The sequence below is a fragment of the Glycine soja genome, chromosome 18, assembly GCF_004193775.1.
Source record: "Glycine soja cultivar W05 chromosome 18, ASM419377v2, whole genome shotgun sequence".
In the NCBI taxonomy this organism is placed as follows: domain Eukaryota; kingdom Viridiplantae; phylum Streptophyta; class Magnoliopsida; order Fabales; family Fabaceae; genus Glycine; species Glycine soja.
Window position 1 is genome coordinate 34199876 of NC_041019.1, and position 20424 is coordinate 34220299.

Here is a 20424-nt window from a genome sequence, read left to right on the forward strand (position 1 = left end):
GAAAGTTCGATTAGTAGGGGGCCTGATGACCTTGCTGGGGGCGACAAGCACTCTGTAGAACTGACAGAGGCCCGTAATCAGAGCTGGAAACCCCAAGACCCTGTTGGACTTCTTCGGGTCCACTGGTTGTCTTGCGGGCGCGATCCCTGCAAACAATAGATGACATCAGAAATCAGTTGAGCGATGTTCATACTTACCTATGTCATGATGGCGTGTCCTTGCTGGGGGGAATGGGCACCCTGTAGGACTAACAGAGGCCTGTAACCAGAGCTGGAAACCCTAGGGCCCTGTTGGACTTCTCCAGGTCCACTGGGTGTCTTTGTGGGTGCGATTCCTGCAAACAATAGATGGTATCAGAAATCAGTTGAACCATATGCATACTTACCTATGTCGGGATGACACAGACCAAATGATACCTCCGTAGGGGGAGATCGGTATTGTGGCCGCTGGACGGAATGTTGCTAAGTAGCAACGTCATCCATATCTGTGTAAGAGTGGTCATGCTAGTGCGCATGATCCAAACTCGTCTCTTTGCAGTGGCACAGGTGAAATCTTGCCCCGGTATGCACAGTAGCTACGCGATAGCCTCCTCCTCTGGTTGTGCTCGCATAGTTGGTCGCCCTCCAATATCAGGGGGTGGCCCAGGAACTGATAAAGGGAAACTACTGGCCCCTTAACCGGGAGCACAAGTCTCGATTAAGCATTAAGGGTAGAGGACCTTAAATTCTCTTAAGGTGCGGATATGGAGCCCACTGAAGGCGAGAGCGCGTAGCCCTCTGAAGGCGAGGACGTGTAGTCCTCTAAAGTGGAGGACGTGTAGTCCTCTGAAGGCGAGGACGTCTAGTCCTCTGAAGGTGAGGACGTGTACTCCTCTGAAGGTGAGGACGTGTAGTCCTCTGAAAGTGAGGACATGCAGTCCTCTGAAGGTGAGGACATGTAGTCCTCTGAAAGTGAGGACATGTAGTCCTCTAAAGGTGAGGACGTGTAGTCCTCTGAAAGTGAGGACATGCAGTCCTCTGAAGGTGAGGATGTGTAGTCCTCTGAAGGCAAGGGCATGTACCCAAGGGTCCACCCTTATAAGAAAGCAAGAGATTGACTCATCGAGAGGGCCGATCATCCCAAATTCAAAAGATTGGACATTAGATGTAGGAAATCTATGCAATTAACATGATTTTTAGGGATGCAGATGCATGCAACCTTTGTCATGAAATTTGGTTAATGCGGACTCATATGAAACAATGCAACGCAATGGAAAGTTGTACAATGTTCATGACATTCTTTCCCTATTTTGTAATTTTGATTTTGATTTTGATTAATTTGTTTTTGGAAAACACAGATTGACTGTCCTTTTGAAAGAGGCGATAATTCATGCAACCTTATCCTATCTTTGCAAATCTCTCCGGGAACTCCCTCAGAGTGTTTGTTCTGTTTGATTTAGTCACTTGACCATTTTGGAGTGATGGCAATGGAGCCGTTTGACGTTTAATCAATCCATTGAAATTCCAGGGTTTGTCCTTTTTTTTTTGTTTAAAAACATCGACGGGTGAGAACTTTTGATCTGCTCCTCATTGCCCCAGTGTAAGGCTTTGAGGTACCAATTGTTATCTTTCATCATGACCTTGTAGCTGGGAATCTATTGGGTGAGAACTTCTAATCTACCCCTAGGTTCGCTTGAGTTTTTTGAATGGTGCCTTTCATTGCCCCAGTGTAAGGCTTTGAGGTACCAATCGTTGTCTTTCGTCATGACCTTGTAGCAAGGAACCTATTGGGTGAGAACTTCTAATCTGCCCCAAGGTTCGTTTAAGGTTTATGCATGGTTCCTTTCATTGCCCTAGTGTAGGGCTTTGAGGTATCCATTTTTATCTTTCGTCATGACCTTGTAGCTGGGAACCCATTGGGTGAGAACTTCTAATCTTCCCTTAGGTTCGCTTGAGGTTTATGCATGGTGCCTTTCATTGCCCCAGTGTAGGGCTTTGAGGTATCCCTTTTTATCTTTAGTCATGACCTTGTAGCTGGAAACCCATTTGGTGAGAACTTCTAATCTTCCCTTAGGTTCGCTTGAGGTTTATGCATGGTGCCTTTCATTGCCCCAGTGTTGGGCTCTAAGGTATCCATCGTTGTTTTGTTTTCACAACCTTGTAGCAAGGGAGAATGAAAGAAGCGGTTGATTCTTGCAAAAAGAATTTTCCAAGGACGAGAAATAGTTGAAGGATTTTTTTCAGTTGATGGATTAAGTCAAATGACTCATATTCTTGATAACTCACTTCTCTCTAAAAAAGACAAACTTTCCAGAATGATAAAATGAGGTCACATGAACGTTTATATTTTTACTTGAAAACACAACCAATCAAATTTTTTTGTTCTTTAATTTTGAACCTTTTTTTGCTTTTACTCGTCGTTTTACGGCACCTCCACCAAATGTGTAGCACGAGTAATTTCTGATTGAATGGTCTTGAAAGTCCAAACTCAGGAGCACAGGTCACTTGAGCAAACAGACCAATGGCTTGCACCCACATTCCGGTGAAAGTTGAATAAGCAAAGATGCGTTTGTGAGAGGATGAGGGACAAAGATATCAAATTTATCCATTTTATTTAGCATTGTAACTGTGGTTTACAATAATGGTATAAACTTGAAAATCTTGATGAGTCATTAGAGACATCTAACAACAACTTTCAAAATTGCCCCATGTGTGGCATCTCTTGTCAATGTCAGGATTTACACGCGATTCTCCTCAAATTTCAGCCAGCCGGCATCAATTAGACCTTGCACCTTACGCTTCAGGGCCCTACAATGCTCAATGGAACGCCCCAGGGCTTATCTATGACAAGCACACGTTGCATTCGAGTCGTATTCTCGGAGAAATGGAGGTTGATGAACCTTGGCTGGGGTTATGGCTACCGTTGAATTATCAAGTAGATATGGGAGCAAGTCAGCATAGGACATCGGAATTGGGGTGAATTCTACAGGCTTTTTCGCTGCAAAATTCATTTCTTGGTTGGTGTTTTGGTTTGTGCTAAAGTTGGTGTTTGTCATTGGAAGTGCGGTAGACAGGCTTTGTGGTTGATTTAGGGATGACCTTTGTGGATAACTGAATGGTGGGTAAGGAGAAGGTTTGTTATTGGCTGAGTAATGACATTGTTGGGTTGGTGGGAAACTTGACTGTATAGGAATGACAGTCACAACATGGGTTTCTCCGTCATTCTCACCCTCTTCACCTGCCCCAGTTTTTTTGCATTTATCAAAGCCTGATGATCAGATTTGCCTCTTTTTAGACCCACTTCAATGATTTCGCCAGCGAAGACCAAATCCGCAAAGCTTGAAGGTGTGTAACCCACCATTTTCCATAATAGAACACTAGTAATATGTCTACTATCATTGTTATTATTTCTTTCTTCGTCATTAAGGGAAACACTTGGGCTGCCAGATCCCTCCACCTTTGGGCGTATTCTTTAAAAGATTTGTGCCCCCTTTTTGCACATGTTCTGTAGTTTCATCCTATCCGAAGACATTATACTGACACTGCCTAACGAAGGCAACCATTAGGTCCTTCCAAGAGTGGACTTGAGAAGGTTCCAAGTTAGTGTACCAGGTAACAGCTACCCCAGTAAGACTTTCTTGGAAGGAATGTATCAGCAATTCCTCATCTTTTGCATATGCCCCCATCTTCCGACAATACATCTTTAGATGGTTCTTGGGCAAATAGTCCCCTTGTACTTGTCAAAGTCCTGCACCTTGAACTTGGGAGGGGTGACGATATTGGGTACTAGGAACAACTCTTCTAGGTTAGCAAAGGCATAATCTTCACCTCCTTCAATGGCCCTGAGCCTTTCCTCTAGATGATCCAACTTTCCTATTTCTAGCATGAGGGTTTTCACTTGTTGTGGAATGCAAGAGGTGTAGTAGTGGGTGATACTGAGGGCCCTCCAAAGTGTTTTGCAGGGGTATACCACCAACTGCTTGCCCTTCAGTGGCATATCCAAGGCAAGGCTCGAAGTCGGCTAGATTGTGGTGGCGAATTTCATGTGTCTCCCGCACGGTTTAAGAGACATGTGCATGATTAGTTTGGGGTTGTCGGCTCTTAATAGGTATGGGAGTGGAGTTATTGACAATCTCACTGGGAGTGTACACCACATTGAGCGGTGTATAGTTGGGAGGCAAGCCATATGGCGGGAAGGCGTGCTCATTTTGAATTTGCACATCATGGGGCCGTCCATACTTCCCAAATCTTTGCCTACCATATCTGAGGTTGGATGATTCATTTGGTTGAGGCCAGATGGGGGCATCGGGTTCATCTTAGCAACAGAGCTGGTAGCGGCAACTGCAACCGCATTGGCTTCCATTATCTTCTTCATGCTCATCATGGCCTCCATTATTGTGGCCATTTGCTCTTTCATCTGCTTTTGCACCTCCTTTACTTCACCCATTACTCTAGCTCTAGCATAGGTTCAGTAAGGGCGCCGTAAAGTGTGTTCTTTTCTTTTTATAACAATGATCAAGTTCACTTTTTTTCAAGGAAAGAATGCAACGAGCAATGCAACCAATGAAAAGCATGGATGTATGCGAATGATGCACAGTTGAAGTATTGCGAATTTTTACGCGGGATATGGGGTTGAATCAATTTAGATTTTCAACATGGTCCATGACATCTTTGTTAAGGTCAAACTGGAAGTAACAGGGACATCGACAGTCCTAAATGTGTTTGGCAGTAGACGAAGTAGCGATGTAACTCAATCCATCTTTTGCCCCAATTTTTTTGCAAGATGGTTACTTCCATGCTTCAACTTGACTTGATGAACCTTTTCGTAAAAGCATGAGCTTGGTTCAACCCCATAATCCAAAGAATGACAATTTGATCGCCAATACTTCGACAACATTTCATAGAGATGAAAGAATCGGGAATACATATGCTATGCATGGAAAGTGTAATTATAAGATTCGAGATGGCCGGAGAAACATCATTTCCTAGTTAACCACGCATTAGGTACCATGCTCAATCATTTTGTTTTGTTGTTTGTGTTTTTTATTATTTAAGAAATGGGTTTATGATACCAACATGGTTGGCTCATGGTACCTAACACATGCAACTAAGAATGCGTCATGAATTTTCATGCTTCCTTTTTTTTGTTTTTGTTTTGTAGAGGAAAACACAAGGATCATGTATGAGCAAACATGAAAACAAAAGGTATGCAGTTTATAGAACAAAAAATATGTTGAACGCATATGCATGATGATGCAATGACTCATGCAAAATGTGAGGCTGGAATATGATAACGGACAAATGCAGGAACGATATGTTCATTATGATGCCATGAAGAGATGCTTATGCGATGCATGATATGAATGCATTTACAGACACGAGAGCCCAGAAAATTATCTCTTCTTACTTGCACACTTGGGGGTGCAGTGCCCCATGTGTGTAGTTAAGAAGGTGATATGGATCTTCCGACTTCCCATGACAGAAAGACGAGACCTACATACAACGCGTGTGTGACGATATGATGCAAACGCGCAAAAGCATAACACGGGGATGTACACAGTATGGCAATATCCACAAATAATCATACAGCAAAGGCATACATGACATTTAGGTTATATGCATGGCAATGTTTAAAATGGCACGCAGCGTTTTTGCTTCGTGCCCCTATTTTAGGGACCTATAGGATAATATCTAGGGGTCTCTAATAACTACTCCCAACGATCCATATCTCACATGGCTATTTTCTAGAGGTATCATCACTCAAGATAATAATATTGCGGCGGTATGGAATACCAGCGACAACACATTATAAAGAGAGAAAGCTCTAGACGAGGTTTCACTATTATCAAGCAAGTCGGAGACCTAGCATGACCATAGATTCACCTCCACTCCTTAGATTTCCATGAACCCGGGTATAGGGCCCCTTTTTACTCAAACCCGTGGGTGCTTAGAATGCGGTGTAAAAATGTGGAAAAGACAGCATTTATTATTTTTACACATTTCAAGAAAAAACGCACACACAAATTTTCATAATTCCACACTTTCCTAAAATAGGCCTAGCTCACAAAAACAATCCCCAGCGGAGTCGCCAACTGTCGCAACCTACCCTTTTGCGGGCGAGCAAGGCGAGGCTCACAGGTGCGTCTTCCATAGGAGGAAAATGCGTGGAGTCGCCACCAACGTTTATTGAAAGGAAAACGTTAGAAAAACCAAAGGAAACCGGTCATGAAGAATATTCTGGATTCGAGAGTTATCTTTACGTTTGAGGAAGGTATTAGCACCTCTCACGTTTGTCCCAAAGGACAACAACCTTAGATTAGAATTGTGTAAAATTATGTATCTAAACTTTTATTTTTTTTTTATTTTTGAGGTCGACAAAAGCGGGGCTCTTGCTCCTACGTACCCTCCATCGAAGAGGAAATCAGACCTACGTAGTTCTTTCAAAAGGGGCGAATCAAGTGATTCTTTTTACTTGAAAGGGGGTCATTTTAAGGCGTTGGACCTTAAAATGATCCATTTTACTTGGTGAGAAAGCTAAGGCGTTGGACCTTAAAATGTTTTTTCAGTGATTTTTGCGGACAAAGCTTGATTTTGTGAGTTGATTTTAGCCTTAGTTTCACTTTTGTTATTAGTCAATTCAATTTAAGAAAGAAAAATTCCAAAGAGAAACGTCCGATAGATTTTTTTGTTTGATTTTACTAAAAGATAATTTTTTATTATTATATTATTATTTTAGCTCTTTTTTGGTTTCCAACGTGGTTACGACATGAACGAACTGTCTGATTTCATTTTAACAGAAATTAACGAATATTATAATTCAAATGATCGGTGAAAATTTATTTTATTTTTTTATTAGGCGAGAAAATGACTTAAATAAATGACTAAAGCACGTCAAAAAGGGGTACAGAAAGTAAATGAAATGAAAATAAAAGTATGCGAAACAAATGGGGACCACCAAGGGTACATAGAATGACTTAAAAAGTTTGATTTCGGGAACTTACCGGTTGAAGACCGAAGAACGACGAAGAACGAACGAAAGATGGCGAAAAATCTTCACGGAATCACCCACGGAAACGTTTCGGACACGTTATGGAAGCGCCTCGGCGTGGATTTTCTTCACGGAAACGATTTTTTTCACTAATTTCAAGTGATCCTCAAATAAGAGGAGGGCTGAACGTTTTTCTTCTTCCCTCCTCCCCCTATTTATAGGAAAATGAGGGAGGAGCTTGCCACCCAGCTCGCTCAGGCGAGCTAGGTTGCTTCCTCCAAAAGGCACCGCCTTCTGGAGGAACATCCTGAAAGGCCCAAGTGGGCTTGGTTGCTATTTGCATCCCCCCTATTTACTAAATACACCCCCTACCTTTTTTTACTGATTCTTTTTCCGTAACATTACGGAAATTTACGAATTCCGTAACGATACTTGTTTTCCTTCTGTAATGTTACGGAACCTCACGGATTACGTAATCATCCCTTTTTTGGCTTTCGGAATGTTACGGAACCTCACGGATTACGTAACAATGCTTCCTTTTGATTTCTGGCATGTTACGGAACTTCACGGATTGTGCAACAATGCTCTCTTTTGACTTGTGGCACGTCATGGAACTTTACGTATTGTGCAACAATGGGTGCCAAGTACCTCGAAGCGGTTAAGCAAAGGTTGCATGCCATTAAACAATTGTCCCCGGAGGAAGTTAGGGTATGACAGCAGGTTTGTGATTTTTTCTTGTATTTGAAAATGAAGTTAGACTTATATTTGTTGTGATGTAATATACGAAAATTGTTGTTTGTGTTTGTAAGGGAATACGAAAGAAGGCGCAGAAGATTCAAAAAATACAATGGCTGCCCCCACTTACTGTCTCGTGGGGGTTATGATCTTCTTGACAAAAAACTTATGGACGAGAAGAGGAAGCATCAAGAACATCTAGCTGAGTTTATTGAAAATCCATCACTCGGCATCGACCCTCCATCCCCCGTGTCGAGACATCTCAAGTGGAAGATGGCCCACACAAAGCCTTATGGGCAAATGACCTCTGCAGCAGCACAACAAATATCAGACGAAATTGTGAGTTCATTTGTTGTTTGTTTACAATCATTGTCAAATAATTGTTTCATAAAAATGACCACTCACATTTAATTTGATAAATTGTGTTTGCATGCAGGATTCTTTAGAGGAATAGACGACGCAAGGTAGCCTTGTTCCACATGGTCATCAGGATATACTGAACACTGCTATTGGCAGACCTGAGCATCCAGGACGTGTTCATGTTCTTATGTTGTACATTTTACGAAGTTTCTTATATGATGTATGAGGGAGCCGTCCACAATGGCAAGGATAAATGGAGTATCATTTGGTCAAAAATTCTTTATTCTGACTTTAGATGTTGTAAATCAAAGTCTCTAATGAGTATAGTGGAAATATGAATTGGTTGTGATCATAATAATTCAATATACTATCATTGCTGAATCCTAAAAGTGGAGCAACTATTATGTGGTAATGTATTCACATTAATATGGATTCTAACCCATTCATCCGGTTGAAGTTAAGTTTCTGATTGTTGTCAATAACTGCTTTGTTTACATTCATTAAGTTTCATTTGACCAATTTTTTGTTCATATCTTGTGTGTATCAAGAGAAAGTGTTATGCAGAATTTGTTTTGAGGGAGAGATTAACGTTGTATTGCTCCCATGTAGGCATCGTGTCCTTTGCAAGTGAGGTCAAATATGTGATGGTCAATGAGACAACTTCATGCATTGCATATAGTTTGGCCTTATGCTTTTTTGTTTATCTATTTTTTCCTGCTCAAAATAATTTTCTCCTTATGCCTACTTTCCATGTACTACAGCACTTGCTCAGAGAAGTGTAAGAAGTGCCCTATTTGCCATGATTCTATTGCTGGGCGTCTGCTTGTATATGATGTTTAGATGTTAACTTGGTCAACTTTTTTCGTGTTAAAATACCATAGAAGAAAGGGACTAAACAACATGTTTTAATAGGGTGAATATACTTAGTATAGTAGTTTTGGCGGTGACATTAATTTGACGCCTGCCTTGACTGTCTAATACAACATCAAAGGATAAAAAGAAAAATAGAGCATCCACTTGATATACTTTGGATTTTGAGTTTGATTTGTTTTGTTTTGCATTCACTCTCATATGATCTACTTTTCTATTGAAAATTTATTGCCTTTCATTTAGGTACCATTAACAACCTATCCATCCTTTTAGCTTTTTCATGTGCATTCTTTGAAGGATTTTAACTTTGCATGTTTTTTGGGCATACATTTTACTTTTAAAATATGTTGACATTCGTAACTCACAAACCCCATAATCTAGACTTTCAAATATTGCATTTGAAAATGCTTTCAATTATTTTATTGATGTTCAATATTCCTTTTGACAATATTTTTCCTTTAGAATGTTTACTTAAATGATTCTTCATATGCAGGTTAGGTGGCACTCCTACAATGGAACTAATGATTCTAGCTAGAAAAATAGTTCCAAAATTACAACTGGAACATGGATTGTCTGTTGATAGAGTTTATACATGGTCATTTATGACTTCTCTTGATATGGCAGGTTTGTTGCCACAACTATTAGCAATCAGCCTTTTTCTTTTGTGATTCATTATGTAGTTCTGATTCAATATGGCAGGTTCTGATTAGACTTCTCTTATAAGGAATACCTATGAACTTCAGGTTTTTTAAAAACATAAAATGTAGCTCTTATATAATACATCTTTGGACATGCTAGATATAGTGTTTGCTTCTCTACATTTTATTCTTCGTTGTTTGAAACTATGTGTATTAAATGCATGTCATATTCAATATGGAACACTAAGTGCTTCTAATGGGAAATGCATGTCTACATGAGCCATATACTTAATTATTTCATGGTATTTATTCATTTTGTCGTGTCTTTATTGCAAGGACAACATATTTGAACAACTGTTGAAATAATAGCTTATAAATGTACAAAAAAAAAAATAGCTCCAAAAAATATAAAAAAAAATTGCATTCTACGGCGGTTCTGGGAAGACCGTCATAGAATGCAACGCATTCTAAGACAGTCCTTGCCACATGACCGTCTTAGAATGCATTGCATTCTACATCGGTCCTTGACACATGACCGTCATAAAATGCAATAGCTTCTAAGACAGACGGTCCTTGACACATGACTGTCGTAGAATGCATTGCATTCTAAGACGGTCCTTGACACGTGATTGTCGTAGAATTAAATACCTTCTAAGACGGTCTTGACAACCGTTGTTGAATACACGAACCCTTTTAACAACGTTCGCTACGACAACGTCCCACATTTTTCATGATAAATTATTCACTTAGCTGTTGCTCTGCCTTGTTTTGTACTTTGTATACTCTTCTTGTTTGTCATATATATATATATATATATATATTAATTTAATTTATTTAAATATAAAAATTGGTCGGTGCTTTTTCTATCACCTGAAAACTGCAAAATCAGTGGTCCGTGATCTTCCAAAACCGCGGGAAATAGATTATAGATAGAGGTAGATGGTATTGACAAGTAGGAGACTTTCGATTAACCCAGTCACTCAAATCTTATCTTTTCTTCACTATAAAAATAGGTTTTTTGAATGAAAAATAAAAATATGTTTATGCATTTATCGTTTACGTAGGTTATTGTTTAATCGATCTAGAAATTAGTACGTAAGATGGTAATTCTGTAATATTTAGTAAACAACTTACATTGATTGAGAAATCAATCAAAATCGATCTAAAGATGTGTTAAGACATTTCAACTATATATGGATTTTTACGATAAAAAATAAATAATAAATAAACAGAGAAATATTTTATTGTACTAATAATGTCTTTTAACTAAGTATGTAGTATATTAAATGATAATTTGACCGATTTTAATGAACAAAAGCTTCGCCTTAGTTCAACCATTATTTCCATCCTATAACTAATCAAATTGAGAAACACGTGTCCCTCTTTTTACTTAAAACAAGATAAAGGTACATATTTTATACTTGTATATGTCTTAAGAGAAGTTGTCAACTTATCAATCATAAGAATAAAATGTCCCACTTTCTGTAAATTTGAATTAAAAAAAGTATAGAACAAAGGTTAGTTTTATCTCAGTATATCAAGCACAACAAGAAGACATTAAATATAGTATTTAATGAATATTAACATTCAAATTCATTATCTTTGCATAATAACAAGCTTTTATGTCCACAAGAAGAGGCGCATGACACCTACAACTACTGTCCACAAGTCAACGATGTAGTACACAACTCAACCCTAGTTGACCAAAAGTCAACTATGCCACAAAATTAAAAACACAGACATATCTTTTTTAATGGTGGGCCCTGGCAATCTAACCTATTGAAATAATTCGCTCCCAACTTGGTTTTAATTCTTGTTTTGTAGTAAATAGCACAAGCAGGAGTGGAGGCTACCTCTATTATGGAAGAAACCTTTCCAAATCCATATCATATACTTTTCTTCCATCTCATTAACTAGGTTTTATGGCTTTTGATAACTGCGACATTTGAGTCTAATTGATAGTCAATTTTGACTAAGAATGATTAGAATTTCTTCATTGTACTGTTATTTTTAATGAAATAATGAAGAATTTAATATCATTGTAATTTTTTACTAGCAGGATTCAAAACTAGAAAATTTCAAGTGCTTTGGAGGAAATTGATGCAAAAACTTGAAGAAAAGTTGGAGATTGGAACAACTCGCTTAGCACACAAGACACACCCAACATGTCTCGTCACTTAGTGGCCAGCTCGCGCTTAGTATGAAGAAGGCCCATGAGAAAGCCAAAAGGAGCACTTAGCACAAATCACGCGCTAAGCGCGTGATCGCCGCCATTCCCATTAAGCCCAAACGTTGCCACGCTCAGCGCGTGATTACACCATTATTCCCACTAAGTACAGGAGTGCATGCTCAGTGCGAGATTGCATGGATTTTAAGCTACCTTAGGCCAATAAAAGAAGTAGGAAGCAGAAAGGAAAGACACACTAAGTCTCAGAGCTTTCTATTGAATATATCCAAAGCCTGAGTATCTCTAATAGCGGAAACCCTCCTTCTCTAGCCATTCTTCCCTTCCTTTCTTTTATCCATCCCATCCCTTCTTCTATCCCCATCAGCCCCTAAAGTATAAAGTCATGAGAGGCTAAACCTCCAGTGTTGGGAGCCTGGCAGGCCAACTCTTGTAATGTAACTCTTTCTTATTATCTATTTAATGCAATTCAGTTTCTATTACTCTTTTTTGTGCTTATTTGTTTATGGTCTGGTCATCCATGTTCATGTACTGTTTATGGGATAATGCATTGAAAAATGGTTATTTTCTAAGAGCTAGGAAAGGGCATCTAAGTGAAATCATTGCTAGAAATAGATTGATATCTGTTTAGCCTATTTTATGCATCTCTAATCTTAATGCAATTTATTGTTTTTAACTTTGCAAAGAAATTTGGGAGAGAAAAATAGATAAATTAGGCTCTTCATGCGGGAAACCAAAGATAGAGTGTCTTAGTAGATATGGGTGGAAATTGGGATAACATTAAATTTCACACTTACAATTCCTTCTATCTTCTACTCTTTCTAATTGCTTAAGAATTGAGTTTGCACCAATCTAAGTACAAACAAAGTCCCTGTGGATTTGACACTCGGACTTCCATTTTACTTTACTACTTGTGACAAATTGGTACACTTGCCAACAAGTTAACAAATTTATAGACAAAACTCAAAGAAGAGCCTCTTGGGACCTGTTGTGCTCCTCATCTTTTGACACTTCTTTCCCTTGGTTCACCTTCAGAGATTTTAATGATCTTCTTTTCAACTGATGAGAGGATTGGTACAAATGGCCATCTAAATTGGCCTTTGCAAGGTTTTCATGAGGCTATCATAGATTTCAATCTCCATGACCTTCCAATTGAGGGTTACCAGTTTACCTGGGCTAAACAACATGGAGAATTCAATGCCATTGAAGAATGGTTGGATAAAGGACTAGCAACTCTTGAATGGTTTGATTTATTCTCCAACTCCAAGCTTATTAATGGCTTGGCAGCAAAGTCTGATCATTCACCCATAATCATCCACCTCCATGGGACTAATCGTAGAAGCTTCAAAAGACAATTTAGATTTGAGAATTCTTGGCTTCTTGAGCTAGACATGGTCAATATTGTTGATCTTGCATGGGAACCACAACAAACGAGTGACTTTATTCAAATAAGATTTCAATACCAGGACCAAATTGATATATGTAAGCATGAATTGGAGTAGAGAAAGAATTCAAATGATGATGTTAATGGTGCGGCCTATTTGGAAACAAACAACAAGTTTTGTACTCTTATTGCGCTAGAAGAAGCTTATTGGAGATAGAGGTCCAAGGTGTTCTTGTGACACCCTCTACCTCGACATACATATAAATAAGAAAAACATATCAAAATGTGAAATTTAATTAAATCAATTTTATTCAGATCATGTAAACAAATTCACGTGGGTAAAAAGGTCACATTCGCTTCACTATTACCAAATAAAACTTATTAAAAACATATCAGGCTCAAAACAAGGTGTCCAAGTTTACAAAAGAACTCAAATTAAGCAACGAAATAAATTAAAATAAAATAAACTAAAATAACATGTTTAGAACATCATGCAATTGAAATAAAAACCCATGCCCTAATGTCACATCCTATCATAGCATTGTGTCCCAGCATCTTCTAGCACGAGGTTCTTTAAAGCCATCCACCTAATCATATGCTCCCACGAACACAAGATTCGAGATCATCACATGATCCAAACACAAACAGTACATAGGGAGTAAGTTATCATATTCCTAAACGGGTATAGATAAACGAAAGCACACATATATAATATAAGTATAACAAGCTCAACTTAGCACAATTCACATCATTTCAACACTCAACACGTAAAATCGCTTGTCCCAAGGATTTAATCACAAAATCACATTTCACGCCTTCACATTAATCACGTGTTCAGAACACATCTCAAATACAACACAACATCTCACACTCACACAATTCATTATCCACCATCATGTAACAAGTCACAATGATCATTACACATGCGTTATGCAACAGATACACTACGATTTAATCCTGTATGCAATGTGATACCATGTCAGTGAAAAACCTCGTCGGTCTCCTACGAGTACATGACAAGATAGATCACACATTGGTAAGTCAGGTCACTCTCAATAGGTAAAATCACAGTGAGACTAGTCAGGGTCACGCTATTTTGCGAGAATGCTCTAACCATGTGGGATAGGCACAGCCTTAAAGGAGCACTCAAACCAGGTGATTTACCCCAAGACCTAGATTTCGAAGAGTCCATTAGGGTCTCTCCCTCCTAATTCTGGTCCGCCAGAAAGCATTTTGACAAGCAGACTCTATCTATGAATTATACAAAACACACGACTCCTCAATTGTTCTCAAAATAATTTTAACTTGTCGCGCCTCAAATTGATTCAACTCGTTAGGTTCCCACAGTAGATTCCATCATAATACTCATCACGCATTAACTTGTCGCCCTTAAAGGGTCTTACAGTCGTGTGATTGTATGGTTCATAGCTCACAACTCAATGCACACAACATCTCAATACACGTTTGATATCACAATTTAACACATACTCAACTTGTCATTTACACACAGTTCATCACACTTTCGTAATCCTAAGACATCATGCCTCATCCATCATATACATTGAGACACAGTAATAATATTAATATGTTATGTTCATATGACTAATCATCTCATTAAAACAGGCATTTAAAATCATGCATATGCCACTAGAGTTTGAACTATGCAATACACACAACTACTTAATTGTTTTCAAAATCATTTTAACTTTTCGTGCCCCAAAGTGATTCAACTCATCGAATTCCCACAGTGGATCCCATCACAATACTCATCATGCAAAAACTCGTCTCCCTTAAAGGGTCTTACAGTTGTGTGATTGTATAGTTCATAACTCACAACTCAATGCCATCACTTTACACTTCACAATAACATGAATAATCATATTGAGGAATGTATTAATCCCAAACTTGTTCACAACACGTGTCTCATCACACCTTCTCATATATATATATATATATATATATATATATATATATATATATATATATATATATATATATATATCATACAATAACAATCTTCCAACATTTAAGGCATATAATCATTCACTTATTCATTCGGTTAATAGCATAGAACATGTGATCACATCATGGTGAACAAAACCCCTCAATCAATTTCAAGAAAACATGCAAGAATCAAGAATTCCTAAATTTTTAGGTTTCTAGCATTCAAAGCCAAACACTCAATTAAACCATTCAATTCACACAGGGCATCAATTGACCCGTCAAACATGAGCAATTCGTAGTTATCATTGTACACGAAAAATTAAAATGCATAAAACACCCCAATATTAACCCCAATTTGATCCTCTAAGGATCCCTATGCATATTCACTCTAACCCCAATTGCAATAAAATCATCCCTTACCTCTAAGCGAACTCACATGTGTAGTCTGACAGCAATAGCAGCTTCTCTAACAATTCCTTAAGATTCCTCAAGCTTTTCCTCTAGTTGCTCTACTAGAGATTCCAAGTGTTAGAGAAAAGAAGAAGGGATTGGAGCCTCAATTTCACTGTCTTTGTGTGAGGGTAATTTCTCTCTCTATAGACATTATTTTGCAAATCCCAACTGTGAGAATGTGAGGAAATAAGTTCTGAAGTTGATGTCCCAATTTCAGAACAATCGAATGGTTAACGAGTCTGGGATCATAATTTTACTGGGATAGGTTTGGGTGTATGCGGGAAAAAGAGAGGGTTATGGAAGAAAAAGAAGGGAGAATGAATTTGAAAGAAAGGAAGAGCATAGAGACACATCGTAATTGTGAAAACTGACCTAATATGTATCTATTTATAGCTAGGATACTTTTAGCCTATTACTTACTCTATTTTATTTATTTTATTATTTTATAAAAAAGGGTTCCTTTATTTTACTCTTTCAATAAATAAATAACCTATTAAAACATCCCTTTATTTTCTAAAACATCATTTTACTCTATTTATTTTCTAATACTATGAAACCCTTATTTTAATTAACAAAAAATCTTTCTTCTCATTTATTTAATTTCTAAAAATATCTATTAATTTTTAAATAAAACTTTTTAATTTATTTTACAAAAAATAGGGGTGTTTCAATTCTGGCTGAAAGATGGTGACCTAAACACCAAATTTTCCCACTCAACAACTTCTACAAAGAAAAGTAATTTCATCTCTTCTCTTACCCATGAGGATGGCTTGGTAGTTCATGATCATAAGGCTATGAGTGATGTTGCAACTTCTTATTTTTCTAGTCTCTTTTCAATTTCCAATAATTGTAATGACATCTTGCCTATCATCCATAATATTTTCCACTTGTGTTTCCTCTTATGATGATGCTTCTCTTATTTCTCCTTTCATCATTGACGATTTTAAAAATGCTCCTTTTCCAAATGTAATCTGATAAATCCCCTGGCTCGAATGGTTTAAACCCAACTTTTTATATAAAAAATATTTGGCATCTCTGTGGACTTGAAATCTTCCATTCTACTACATCTTGGCTCGAAACTGGTGCCTTCCCCCCTCATATGAAAAAAACCTCTATTGTCCTTATCCCAAAGAATAATAACCCAACCTCTATTGAAGCCTCTTCTACCCAAAATCATATCAAAGGAACAATCTACTTTTGTTAAAGATAGATCCATTTTGGATAAGGTCCTTTTAGCCTATGAGACCATTCATCATATGAGGAGTAAATCAAAGGGTAAAATTAGGGAGATTGTTCTAAAAGTTGACATCACTAAAGCCTTTGATAGAGTGGATTGGAACTATCTATCATGCCTCCTTAGAAAAATAGTTTTTAGTAAAAAGTGGATAAGTTGGATTCAACTTTGTATTTAATCAGTTCAATATTCTGTTAGGTTGGATGGTGACTTTGTTGGGAAAATAATTCTAGGAAGAGGTTTAAGGTAGGTAGACCCATTGTCTCCTTACTTGTTCATTCTTTGCATTGAATGACTTTCAACACTTATAAAAAAATTGAAAATAGAAGGGATATTCATGAGATCAAGGTGTGTAGAGGAGCTCTTATTTGCTGATGATTTTTTTCTATTTTCCAGGGCTAATGAATCTAAAACTAGCATCATAAAGGATATTTTGGACACATACGGGAAAGCTCCAACACTTTTTTCTGAAAGTAACTGAAAGTATTAGCAGTGCCAAATACTTTGGTTTTCTAAAAGAAAGACTTTGAAAGCATATAAACTATTGGTCTTCAAAACATTTATCAAAAGTTGGAAAGGAGATCCTACTAAAATCTGTTGCTTAGTCCATCTTAACATACTGTATGAGTTTTTTCTTCTCCCTGTCCCTCTTGAGGATGAGATTTAGAAGAAGATCAATAGTTTTTGGTGGGGGTTAGTTCACAATTTGAGGAAAGGAATTCACTGGCTAAATTAAGATAAGCTCTCTATGAAGAAGGAATTTGGAGGTATCGGTTTCAAACACATTCATGCTTTTAATCTAGCTATGCTAGGGAAGCAAGGTTGGAGTCTTTTTTCTAACCAGGATACTATGATTTTCAAAGTTTTCAAAGCAAAATATTTTCCTAATAAGGATGTTTTGGATGCCAAGCTAGGGCATAGTCCAAGTTATGTATGGCATAATGTTCATGCTTCATAGGTTGTGGTTAGACAAGGTACGAAGTGGAGAATTGGGGATGGTCATACCATAAATATTTGGAACAACCCATGGTTGAAAAGGAAAGAAAATTCCTTTATCTCAACATCTACCCCGATCGGACTTAATCATCTAAAGGTTTATGATATAATTTAAGTTGCTTCCCATACTTGGAAGATGGATCTCATGCAGTCTATTTTCAATGAGGAGGATGTCGTGGCTATTCAAGAAAAACCATTGTTTAATCTAGTGGACAATGATAAAAAGAACTAGAAATTTACTCACAATGGCACATACAGTGTGTGCTCTACTTACCACAGTATCATGGAAGAAATCTTGGATGTCTCTCACCTGAAAGTTGAAGGAAATTAGATGGAAATTTGGAAGCTCAACGTCCCTAAAAAAAATCAGCATTTCCTTTGGAGGGCACTTAGAGGATGTGTTCCAACCAGAAACAAGCTTATCATGAAAGGTATCATCTACCCCTATGATTGTTGTTATTGCTCTAACCATTTTGAAATGATTGTGATAAAGTTGCAACTTGCCCGTCTAATGATCCTTTACATGGGATTGGAGGTCCTATGGCAAGGTCAAAGACTAAGAGGATGAAGCAAGCATTGCAAGGCCTAATTCTAAAGATCAAAGAGAAAGAAGACCAATGTGAACTAAGGGTTGCACCCAATTGGGTCACTTTCCTACAAATTGATGAAGATGCTTTGAGGCCAACTTGAAGAATCACTTTGGGAAGCCCAATTTATAAGAAAAGAAGCATTCATGGGTTGAGTTGATCAATTTTGGTGGACTACTAATATTGGGTTGATCAAATAATAACTAAGTCCAATTTCTGTCACTTTATTTGTAATTTTCATACTATTTTTTTGGCTGAATTTTCTGGTGACTTTTGATTTTCTCTAGCCATACTAAATTTTTTCTAGAATGCTCTAGGTCATTTAATGGCTAGAGGGAATTTATTTTCATGTTTATTGTCATTTATTTTCATTTAGTAGCATGCAACTATCAATGCATTAGGCAAGTGCATATTAGTAGCCAGTGAGAATTTATTATAGCATTTCAAGATTAGCCTATAAATAGGGAACTCTTGTACTCTTGAAATGAAGAATTTGAACATTAATGAAATTTAAGAGTTTCTCTTTTATGAGAGCTTTTCCATTATTCTTAGTTAAGAACTCGATAGTGTTGGTTCTACTGGTAGGTCGCGTCATTCATTCACACCAGACAAAAGTTTTCAACAAAAGGGTGTATAATAACACAACACTGGGCAACCTAAAAAATTTAAATTAAATTACCCCAAAGAAAAAAAAATCTAGTACATGTTTAGATATCCATTATATATGGACTTGATGACAAAATGAGGTTTATAAAAATATTTCTACACTTGTTTTTATGATGAAACATTAAATTAAATTTTAAAATTTATATACATTAAATTGGACCAAAAATAAAAAATACTTTATTCAAGCGTACGGTCATGCGGCTATTGGCTTTTGTTGCTAATTCTAATGCCAACCCTGGAAAACAAAAAGCCTTTTGATAACTTTGGTTCTACGACAGGTCACGGTTAGGGTCAAGTTTCTTTTTTTATGGTATTTTCAAGATGATCCTAAGTGTTCTCTTATCATTTGGGATCAGAGCTTCGACTCTTGAAATCAGGTGTTATCTATCATTTGTGTTTTCTTTCTTCTTGTGTGTTTCCTTTTTTGCTTGTTCTTTCCTTTTTGTTTAACTCTATATTATTGTTTCATCTTCCTTTGTTATATTTCTTTGATTCTATCTTTCCTTTCTTAATTATCTAGTATCAATATCTTTTTGTCTTCTCTTTTTATATATATTGTAAAAAAATAGTGCAAAAAACGTGAGGAAAAAAAAGTAGAAGAAAAAAAAAAGCTGGGCAGTTTTACATTTGTTTACAATTTGAAAAAAAATCCAAAAAAAAAAACAAAACAAAGTGTGACTATTGGTCTTATTTTCTTCTTGTTCTATCAATCTTCCTTTGGTTTTATTCTCCTTAAAAAAAACAAACACTTTTCTTAGATCCCTTGTCCCTTGTCCTCTGTTTGTTCTATGTTTGTTCTTATTCACTAAAGTTCTCATTGACCCCTTGTTGTGTATTGTCATGTATAAACAACCCCAAAGGTTCTTACTTGAGAACTCATAAGGAGAAGTTGAGTGGTAAAAGGCAAGAGTGATAAAACTGTTAGAGGGAAAGAGCCAAATAGAGTAAAACACGAGTAAAAAAAATTAAGTGTAAACATGTGAGAGAGAGTTTGTGTGAGGATATTTATTTGTCCATTTACGATCACTTCTAACACAATTCTTGCAGCAATTTTATTCATGAGTGAGAAGAAAGAGTGGATCTCAAGTTGTTTGTTAAAGTTGTTAATGAACAATTTCAATCTTTAAATTTGAGATTGGATAGTTTACAATCTCCATTCAAATCTAAAAGTCGTAGACATTCAACTTCAGAAGAAGAGGAGGAGTATTCAAATGCAAGAAGTCATGGAAGAAGACGAAGAGGTGAACCAAGAAGAGATAATCATTTGGGGAGCATTAAGATGACAATCCCTACATTTCAAGGTAAAAATGATCTTGAGTTGTATTTGGAATGAGAGAGAAAGATTGAACATGTGTTTGATTGCCATAATTATTCTAAGGAAAAAAAGGTTAAACTAGTTGTTGTTG

The 20424-nt window shown here is 37.2% G+C and overlaps 1 protein-coding gene across 1 annotated transcript; it reads left to right on the forward strand.

The window, feature by feature from the left end:
* The first annotated feature begins 7478 nt into the window (after positions 1-7478).
* On the forward strand, positions 7479-8591 carry LOC114395018. The gene is made up of 3 exons (XM_028356707.1): positions 7479-7686; positions 7776-8040; positions 8138-8591. Exons 1-3 carry the CDS (start codon positions 7640-7642, stop codon positions 8153-8155), a joined length of 330 nt encoding a protein of 109 aa, XP_028212508.1. The 5' UTR covers positions 7479-7639; the 3' UTR covers positions 8156-8591.
* Positions 8592-20424: the final 11833 nt, after the last annotated feature.